The sequence below is a fragment of the Carettochelys insculpta genome, chromosome 4 (genome assembly GCF_033958435.1).
Source record: "Carettochelys insculpta isolate YL-2023 chromosome 4, ASM3395843v1, whole genome shotgun sequence".
Classification (NCBI taxonomy): Eukaryota; Metazoa; Chordata; order Testudines; family Carettochelyidae; genus Carettochelys; species Carettochelys insculpta.
The window spans coordinates 103,177,636-103,188,653 of NC_134140.1; the positions used below are offsets into that span (position 1 = coordinate 103,177,636).

The window sequence follows — 11,018 nt, forward strand, 5'->3', positions numbered from 1 at the left end:
AAATATATCTTTCCCTCTGCCTCCCCTCTGCCAGAGCTCTTCCTGGCTGCCAGCATCACCCCTATAACGTGTGAAGGGCTCCAGTGGTGGGGAGCTGCCACAATGTTCACTCTTGATTGATTGTGTAGAACTCTTATGGAGAGACTTCCGGTGGGAATGCTTGGGATTTTGAATTCAAAATTTGCTTTAAGTAAATACTGTAAAACACACTTAAATTTTGTTGTTTGAGTTAATATTTCTACTGGTGAATTTGTTCACTGGAATATTCAGAAAAAGTAGACACCCAAGGAGCAAGAACACTTTCAAAGCAAATCTGAGGACCAGATCAAAAAATATTGATACATTTTTGCAGTATTTACCAAACTCGGTGGTCAGATGCCACATTTCACTTTTAGGTACATTGGAAGTTTAATTTTTAATCAGATTAAATTAGTTTCTTAGAAAAACAGCCATGTCAGTTTCTCCTGAGAAGGAAATCCAGAACAATAGCTGTGAACCATATAGATAGATCTGTGGGCTTGCTATGCATTTATAAATAACTGTAAAAGCCTAAATAGCATTATATTTTGTCTGCTGATTTCTTCCTTCCCTTCTTGTGAGCCCACTATCAAATCTATTTTTATGGGTTGGGAATATATATCCTTGATCTGCTAAAATGTTTGGATTTATCTTGAGCAGATGACCACATATGGAGACATGAGATGAAGCTAATCTGTATATTTCTTGTTTATGCTTTCCTGCTTAATCTATTTGGTTCTTTTATTATCCAGTCAAGAGTAGATGGCGCAGTTAGCATTAGTGGGAACAGAAGAGCAGACTGGATTTTTTCATGGAACCCTCCCCACCTCTACTCCAGATTTTTGGCCTGGCAGCCTTCTCACAATTTCATATTTTTACATAGTAATTATTAGAATTGATATACCTCTTCTCTCACATAAACGATATTTAGTTGGGAGGGGTACAGATCATATGTTTTTGGCATGAAGAGTGTATTCTGAGAAGGGATGATTAAACTGATTCATAGTGAGATGAAGTGCTGAGAGAGCTGGATGTCCAAGCTGTCTATAAACCAGCCTTGAGGATTGTTAAATGGAATTCTGAATGCTAGATTAACATGATTAAATGGATTCCCAGTTGTTACTCAATAAAGTGATTTAAATTGTTTAAACAATGTAGCAATATTGGCTTTACACTGAACACTCTTCAGTTTTGCTTAGCACAATAAAAGGACATGACTGACTTATTCTCTCTCTAGGGGCAGTTGGCCCTGGCAGGTTGCCCTTCGGCTAAAGTCATCGCATGGTGATGGAAGACTCTTATGTGGCGCCACTCTCATCAGCAGCTGCTGGGTGCTCACTGCAGCACACTGTTTTAAAAGGTAGTACGGCATGATTAACAATGAGATTCTTTCCTGGCACCGCTACCTTAGGCTGCTGCTACAGTACCATGGTCCCGTTGGAGGGACCATGGTAATGAGGCAATTCAAAGCAAGCTAATGAGGCGCTGACGTGCATATTCAGTGCCTCATTAGCATAATGGCAGCTGTGTGAACAAATGTCGATTTTCAGATTGACAGTGAAGATGAGGGCAGCTTTGAAATAAGTGCCTTGCTTCGACATTCCCTTACTCCCCCAGAACTAGAACGGAGTAAGGGAATGGCAAAGCAGGGTGCTTATTTCAAAGCTGCCTCCCATCTTCACTGTCAATCTGACAACTGACATTTGTTCTCGCTGCCACCATTACGCGAACGAGACACTGAATATGTATGTCAGTGCCTTATTAGCTTGCTTCAAATTCCTTCATTACCATGACCCCTCCAACAGGACCGTTGATTTACTGTCGACAGAACGCTTTTGGAATCTGGACACTCCCCTAGGTTTTGTCAACAAAATGCCAACTACTAAACTGTTCTCCAAGGTAACAATTTATGTTACCCATTGAGATATACACACTAAGGAGCTCATACTAAATGCACAGTTTGGGAGCAAAGGGTACAGTTGTGGCTAAGAGAGGTTCCCCCCCCGCCCCCCCAAAAAAAGTGCCATTAAAGCATCTAACATCATAAAAGATTCTTCCCTTTCCTCACACACACACACACACACACTCTCTCTCTCTCTCTCTCTCTCTCTCTTTTGGGATCTACATCCCTAATTGTGTCCTCTAGAGCTGTATCTTGTTTGAGAGCAAGTCTAGGCCCCAGGTCTGCAAGTCCTCCTCACACAATTCTGTACTTCCATACTGCACTGATCATAGTTTAGACGTTGACCTAAGGGGCAAAATGATAGAGGGCTATAAGAGTTATTTACTCCTTTACATAATACAAGAACTAGCAGTCACCTCCTTAAAAGCAACAGCTAACAGATTTAAAACAGATGGAAGGTACTTCTCCATGCAGTGCATTCTTAATCTGTGGAACTTGTTGCCAGGGTAAGTTGTGAAGCCCAAAACTATAACAATGTTCAAAAAAGAACTAGATCGAGTTCATGGAGGGCAGGCCCCTTCATTAGTCAAGATGGTGAGGAATGCACCTCCAAGCTCTGGATGTTCCTAGCAAATGATTCTCTCTTCTCTCCACTTCTCTGAATTACTTGGCATTGGCTACAGTTTGAAGACAGGATAGTGGGCTGCTAGATGGACCATTAGTCCCACCCACTATTGCTATTCTTATAACATGCTCTCCAGATCACCCATCACATACTGCTTATAACTGTAATTGCGCTTCAAAGTCATTATTGAATAAGCTATGACTATTTCTATGCTTCCTGCATATTTTACTGAGCACATTCAAACAGGTTTTAGGGCCAAACCCTCAGATGCATACGCTTACTATATAAGGGGGATAATAAAAGGGCATAGGGAAAATTCCTGCCTGACAGTCAGAATAGCAACACCTATGTAACCCACTTATTTCCCTCCTCCAGCATAACGGACATGCTGGAGCATACTAGGGGAGAAGGGAATGTATGGCCAGAGTACTCTGTGCTTTGGTAAGCCCTCGTCAACATAACTGTACCTAGGGGACTGTTAAAAATGACCATAAGTTAAAATAGTCCTGAGATGTCTCAATTTGTGCCAGGCTTGTGCAAGTGCAAGATAATTTTAAACCACCTTTGTTACTCTCTCTGAGTCGTGTACCAAGTGCAGCTCAGGCAAACCTGGGAATCTGGGCCTTTTTAGGCAACAAACTTTGGAAAATCTATCCCTACATTTTCTTTGAATTTTCATAATGAAGGTGGTCAGGAGTTACCCATTTAAATGTAGTGTCACATACAATGTGCCCTCTAATTTTTTTCAATCCATGGGCAGAATAAATTTTGTTATGCGCACCAAGCCACATGTAAATGCTCTGCCAATCAGCTGGGTGGCATCTAAATCTCTCCAGGGTAGCCGCCCTATCACTCAGTTTACAGGGAACATTGACTGCATCTTCTGCTGAAAGCCCCCACCTCTGTGCAATGTGCTACAAAGGAGAGAAGTCTCTAACTTCAGATGAGATAGACTTAGTAAACAAGCACCAGTTTATAGCCAGATGCTTCTTGTGCATAGGAGGTAGAATACCCAGCTGATGGGCACCATTACATTCTCTGGTCTGTATGTCTCAGAGTGCATTCCCTCATGCATTCCCTGTGCCACAGGCCAGTACAGCAGAAGCAGGACAGTACAGGAGACAGGACCAATGCTCCCCAGTACACAGGTTTCCAATCCAGAGGAACTGACCAGCATTCAGAAAGGAAATGTATTAAATCCTTTAAAGAGATACATCAGAGGTCTCACTCCATGTGTGTAAGGATGCTCCAACATAGAGCAGCGCCTAACTAGCATAAACTAATCAAATTCTGTTAAAAAGAAATAAACTAAGTTGTACGTTTGCTTTACTCCTCCAATAGGTATTTCCACATGCATCTTTATCTTTCCTCTAATTCCACACAGCCATAATTTGATTTTGATTACATCACTGTTTAATATTCTGCCCATTCTATTAAGTTTTGTCATGAGCTGTCATAGCAGCTGAGAACTTGGATGATGTGCAGGTCTGGAAATAAGGAATGTTTAGCTTCGGGTAACTAAAAAAGACGAGGCATTCAGTAAAAATGAAATAATGACCACAATCTACTTTAGGACCCTATTAGGGTCTTTGCTTAACAAAGAGTCAACACTGTGGAGATCAGTCTTCTGGGGTTCAATTTAGTAGGTCTAGGAGGGACGCTAAATTAAATGCTGACAGCATACCCCTTGCCCATGGTACTCCTCATACTCATGAGGAGTAAGGGGAGTCAACAGGAGAGTTTCTCCTATCGACCTTCCACTGTTGGCACAGAAAATGGATGTAAGGTACTCAGTTCACTTAGCTGGAACTGCATATCTTACATTGATTTTCTTCCTAGTGCCTAGGTTACTTGAACATTATACTTCATACTAGACCTAAGCCCTTCTCTAGCACTTTCTACCTCAGGATTTTCTAGTCTTCTTAAACATTAAATGAAATAAATTTCACTACATCCCAGTAACCTCATTTTACAAATGGGGATACTGATGCACAGAGAGGGTCAATACTCAGTGTGACACAAAGTTGATTGCAATGCTGAGAACAGAACCCAGGTCTTCCAGTCCCAGTCTCTTCCTCTATCTACTAGACAACTCAGCCTCTTTTCTGTGTTAGCCCTTATGCAATGTTTAAATTTGACAACATGCCTAATTACATTCAGTTATTGGAAAGAACAAAAGACCAGTATCTACAATCAAAATCAGTTCTGAATAATCTATAGAAGGCTTCCCTGAATGCCCGTGCACTGGAGTAGAATAAATTGTTATTCAGACAGCCCATTCAGCTCCAGTCTAGGACACTAGCTAATTCACACTTCTGTGCATTTGTATTAGAATATGCATTTCTTGCCCCATTAAATTTGAAGCAAACTGTGCTCAAACTAAGGAGAATGCAATTTCTCTTGTTATGTGAGGAAGACCGGCTGGGGGCAGACAGGCAGGGGAAAGAGGACAAAGTGAAAGCTCTAACTAATTCTGTACCATTTAAATGTGTACCAGCTGAGCCTCATATGGTAATATAGAGCCCAATATCAGAGATCATAAGCCACTGTAGCAGTCAGATGAAACACTTTAAAAATGTTTTAAGAATAAGGTTATTATTGTTAAACCTGTACTGAGGGAAGACATCTGATACTATCATGTAGCTGATGTCGCATATTTATCACTATTCTGACCTCCAACCGATTTCAAAATTACAGTGACATACACAAGAACACAGACTCAAATTTGTACACTTAGTTAATATGGACAAATCCATGTCTGCAGAAATGCAACTGTAACCTTTTACTTTTTAAAAACAATCAGATTATACAATTTGAGGTGCTCTTCACTTGAATTTAGGTTTACATTTCCATTAAGGACACTGAAGATGCACCTGGAAAGTATATGGTTACATTCATTTGTATGGAGAAAACCCATCTTGAACGTACAAAATGGGTGCATGGGTGAACAAATGCCTGGTTGTATGTAAAAAAATGAGCATTTCCCCCAAACTATCACCAGTGTTACATGGGTGACTGTAGTGTTTCATTCAAGCAGAAAAAATTATACCTATAACTGGTCTGCTTTTCGGTGATACGCTAGATGAAGGATATTTACTTTTAATACTAGTGACTGCATCATACCATCCTATACCATAGGAACATTCAGATATGTACTACTCAAATCACTAATATAATGTTTTCTAACTCATCAAGGATTATCTCTGGCAGTATGTTGTCATTTATAAGCTTCCATCAGGAACAGAGAGCTATTAATGGCAATGAGATCAGCAGTTAGAAACATAGGACCTCAGGCAACAATTATTTGACTATCTAGCATTGTCTAAGTGGCAAAAAAAGCATTTTTTACAAAATTCGTTATGCTCCAATACTGTGTATTGGGTTACTTGAGTGGGAGTCAACCAAATGTTTATATATAGCCACAGAGTTACAAGTTTGAGCATGGAAAACAAGTGAGATATCAATAAAATAAAATCATATATTCAATTTTTGTAGGTTGTATTTATATGAACATATTAAGAAATAATTATATTAGACCACACGTAAAGGGGCCATTTACTGTTACAGGAAAGCAAAATTGTGCATCAGTTTCCTTTGCAGGTTCTTGGTTTCTTTAGTGAAAATTTAAAAAAGCTGGCTAATACATTGGTAACATCAGCCAAACTGTTATTCTCTGAGTATGCAAGCTCACCCAGTGGGATAGGTGACACTGAGGAAAAGTATTTGGCTGGCAACCTAATCCATTCCCATATGTCAGGACACTCTTTACATTCCAAGCATTACATCTGTTCTGTAAATAATCTCTAAACATGAAGGAGACTGTGCTTGAACTGCAGCCTTAACCATTCAGCTGCCTTGACCTTGTCCAGCTTGGTGAGCTACATAGGGATAACTGTGGTAGTCTGTAAAAAAATTCTGAACAGGTACATTTGTGACTCCATTATGATCATTTCACAGATGACAATTAAGATGAAATGTAGTTTGACTTTGACAAGTGTTCCAATTGCCAGGTGATCACTGTGGAGTGTTTTCCATCAAAGACTTACAGAATGTAAAAAGCCTCCCAAGAAGTCTCATTACTAGGAGTGTGACATACTAGCACTCAGCCTCAGATATTTTCATCGTGGCGAACACTGCTCAGATTGACTTAAAGAGCTTTTGGTTTGGTAATGTCACATCTCAGAGCCTTTTACTGCATTTATGATGCAACTGACACAGAAATCCTTATATCAGCCTCCAGAAGGTACCAAACATTACTTCTGCAGCCTCCTATCCTATGCCCATTGCAGTGATCAGGCAGCAAAGATTGCTTACTGAATTGCTTCTGCACCTTCCTGCAGAGGACACATGATTTAATAAGGAAACAGATTAATTACACTGCTAAAATTTTCCCTATCTACAGGCACATTGGTATTTTCACTAATAAAGTACATCTACATATGAATATGTAGGAGCACTTTGAGCACTATAGTTTTTAAGAAATATTGTTTGTATAAGACCCATGAAATAAGCAGATCAACTTAGTCCATCTCTGCAGCTCATTTAACATGCTTATATTGAACCTAGTTTCTAGAGCTCAGTGGTGGACAACCTGTGGCCCACAGGCCACATGTGCCCACTGAAGCTCCACCCGTGGGCCTCCTGGCTGTCCCCCTCCCCCAGGTATTGCTTGTGCACTGGAGCCCCACACTTTCTTGCTCCTCCCCTTCACTCCTAATACTTTTGGAACATGCAGATTGCCTGATTCACACTCTATCCCTGTGCCTCTCCCTCCTACCCAGAGCCAGAATGCTAAAAATCAGCTGTTTGTGGCTGTTCCAACTCAGGGAGGGAGGGAGAGGAGCGCAGCCAGAATATGAATCACGTGATTTACTTGCCCAGAACGTGCTGGGAGGGAGGTGAGAAGCAATGAAGTGTGCAGCTCCAATACCCTGCTGTGCGAGAGATGTGTGGGGGATGGAGCACATGGGGTCTGCAGGTAGAACCCCAGTGGGCTGTCATGGGCCACTGAGGGAAAGGAGGACCACTCATTTGGCCCAGTCACCATACATGGTTGCCCATTGCTGTTCTAACCAGTTACCAGGCAGCGTTAGCAGGAAGAATACATAATCACCCTCGGGTTCTGTATCTAAAAAAAAAATAGCCAAGATGTACTCAAAGGATACTTAAGTTTCTTGTATTAATCAAGAATTGTGACATAATATCAGAAAACAAAACATGAAGCAATGTGAAGTCAGGACTCTGCTATTCAACGTAGATGGCCTAATGTAGTAGCTTTTTATAAAAACTCAAATAATCTATGATCTATAATGCTTTAGGAAGAGTATAACAGATGGGCAAAATAATGCACAGAATTACACTTGCCTAGGCTCACATATGAGGGCAATAGTGAGAATTCAGGTCTTCTGATTCTCAGCCTGTTAGCATATTGCACTGGTACACAATACACACAATTGTTAATAGTTGTAGTAAAAAGGACCCACAGGAAGAGACATCACTTCTGCCTAAGTCCAATGTAAAATGACATCTCAGTGATATAATAAAATTAAAATACAGAGGTTTGTAAAAGTCCAAATTAGGTCTAATGCTTTAAAACACAATTACCACATTCCTTAACTGCTTTTATTTAGCATGTAAAGCATTGAAACAAAGACCATAATAACGCAGACGTTCAACAACATGGGTTATATCAACACACCCAAGCCTGATCATTAACTTATATATTTTATGTAGTGACTCAGTGAAGTCAATAGACTTTTCCTGTTTAAAATAAAGTATGTGCTGATCCAGACATGGAAGAGTGGGATGCTTGATTTTCAGTGCAGGAAATGGTTAGCATTACTGACAGATAACAGGTGTCTGGGATTTTGACAGCTCTGCTTTGATGCAGAATTTTGCACTTTGCTGAGGTTATAGTTCAGATGATGCATCAAGCTCCACAAACCAGTTCTGGCCTGATGGCCTTTGTTATTGTGGAAAGCTCCTTAGAAAGAGTACCAGAGTAAACAGAATCTCTTAAGACACAATCCTGCTCCAACTGAAGTCTGTGGAAATTTTGCCATTTATTTGAAGAGAAACAGAACTGAACCATAAGGTCAAATATGGTGCTTTTATTACTAGGGAAACAATAAGGTATTAAACAGTGAAGATTTAGAAATTCTCATTCAGAAGTGCCTTATAAACACTGGCATGTACATATATATTGTCATATACATTGGAAAATACCAAAACATGCTGGAGAGGACCAAAGACCTCTGAATGTGTTGAAATAAACCATTAACACAGGAGAGCACTATTACTTCCTCCCTTTATTTGAAGGGACATACTCCTGCTCTTGCTGATGAGCTTTAAAGTGGAGTTTTTTTTATTAAATACCTTTAAAATAAACTGAATTAATACAAGTTCAGAAAGAGGGGAAAAAACTCTAATTAGTTTATTTTTCAGGGATAAGATTACCAAACTTCCATGAGTAGTACGTTCTGATCATGTGGTCTCAATGTCACGTCTCTGTTTGTATTGGACAGGCTTCAAACTCTCTCAGACAAAGAGTTAATGGGCACAAAACAGACATCAAAACACTCCTGATCCACAAACCAGTTAGTCTACATTTTAATGGAGTGGGCCATTCGACTTAAGAGTCTGTGCCTTATTGAAGAAGAATTTTCATTCTGCTTTGGAAAGAGAGACTGCTGAACTCTTTCATGTTCAAATTCAACACATTAATATATGGTTTGAACTAGGATGCAAGTTTTCTGGGACACTATAGGGGCTCTTTTGCATACTTAGGTTAATCTAATTCTTGACTTCCCCCCTGCCCCCTCCCCTCTGCTCTCTGCTTTGCTCACCTTGATAATTTTTTTCTGATTTGTCAACCTTGATTACTATTTTTGGTTCTCTATGCCTTAAATATTGAGTCTGTTCTGGTATGGCTATGGTCTGAAGAAGTGGGTCTGTCCCACGAAAGCTCACCTAATAAATTATTTTATTAGTCTTTAACGTACTACTTTACTGCTTATTTGTTTTGATATAAAGAGCATATTCTTGCCAGAGTACATGTGCCTCCAAAGTATCTTTAGTTTCCTTTACCGTATTAAGCAAATATCAATCAACCATCATGATCATATGGGCGTATCCCCCACAGGCAGTTACCAGTGACTGAACGGCTTTCAGGTATCTTTAATTCAGATGTGTAAGAGGCCTTCATGCTCAGATGTCCCTCAAAAGTATGTAGCATTAATCAACATTTTCTTTATTCAAGGGTGAATTTGACAGCTATCTTCTGTTAAAAGTTCGTTTGCCTCCTTTCATGAGTTTATTTGGGGGTATTACTGTTGTGGTTTTACAATGGACTTGTGTCTTATTTTTAAGCTATATTGCCCCTTCTTGTTCTTTTAAAATAGTCTACTCTAATAAATGAATACAAGAAACCCTCATTATCTGTATGGCTCAAATGACAGAAAAAGTAACCTAAATGTGGAATTTCAAGACAGTTCTGAATTTCATATAACCAATGTTGAGACAATTGGGTTTACCACTGATAAAACTACTTTAGTATTGTCATCTATATGATTGGTCACAGTTGGCTCTCTATTTAGGTTCTGAGTTTGTATGATGTGAGCACTGGTCTCATTCTCAGGTATGGCAATAACACTCGTAACTATGCTGTGCGAGTTGGTGATTATCACACACTGGTTCCTGAGGAGTATGAGGAGGAAATTGGAGTCCAACAGATTGTGATGCACAAAGAGTACAGGCCTGACAGCAATGACTATGACATTGCACTAGTGAGGTTGCAGGGACCAGAAGAACAGTGTGCCAGATTCAGCACCCATGTCTTACCAGCCTGTTTGCCACTGAGGCGAGAGAGGCCGCAGAAAACTGCCCCAAACTGTTACATCACTGGGTGGGGTGACACAGGTAAGAGTGACATTTGAATGCATCCAAATTTGCTTCCCCGTAACAATTTGGACTATTTCTTAACTAACTGTTCAATTTGCTATTTCTAATATTTCAGGGTGGAATAACTGTATCAGGTTCCCTCTTTTTTAAATACGATAAAAGTTTGTTCCTTCTCCCCATCCATCATTACTACAGCAGGGAAAAAGGCACTAATTTTTAAATTTAGGTTGTGCTTTAAGAAGAGTAGAACTGTCACTACATTTGTCTCGTCACTCTTCCATACTGTACAATTACATTAAATGGCACTGTTAAGTAATCCACTCACAGCATGTCCCCATCAAATCAGAGCCCACATTCACATCCCTGTAAAAACACAACATCAGCTATGCCATATTTAGTCTTATGAGAATCAGAAATATGTTTACTGATTTATTTAAATGACCCAGGATGGCAAATGAAAAATGATCAAAGTAATGGAAAATCAAATGTACTTTCTTTGTCTCCTCTTGCTGCCGCTGCCATTTTCCAAATCTGAAATTTTAGCAGCTAGATTTAAGTGAAAGATCCTCTGCA

At 39.8% G+C, this 11,018-nt stretch overlaps 1 protein-coding gene across 2 annotated transcripts in view; it reads left to right on the forward strand.

Moving 5' to 3' along the window:
* PRSS12 (serine protease 12) overlaps positions 1–11,018 on the forward strand; it is a 55,549-nt gene that overhangs the window by 39,913 nt on the left and 4,618 nt on the right. The window contains exons 9-10 of one of the 2 annotated variants that reach the window (XM_074993403.1): positions 1,256–1,378; positions 10,183–10,463. In XM_074993403.1, the coding sequence (XP_074849504.1) occupies positions 1,256–1,378; positions 10,183–10,463 (404 nt within the window). The remainder of the gene's footprint in view (positions 1–1,255; positions 1,379–10,182; positions 10,464–11,018) is intronic. The other variant, XM_074993404.1, reaches the window with a different exon arrangement.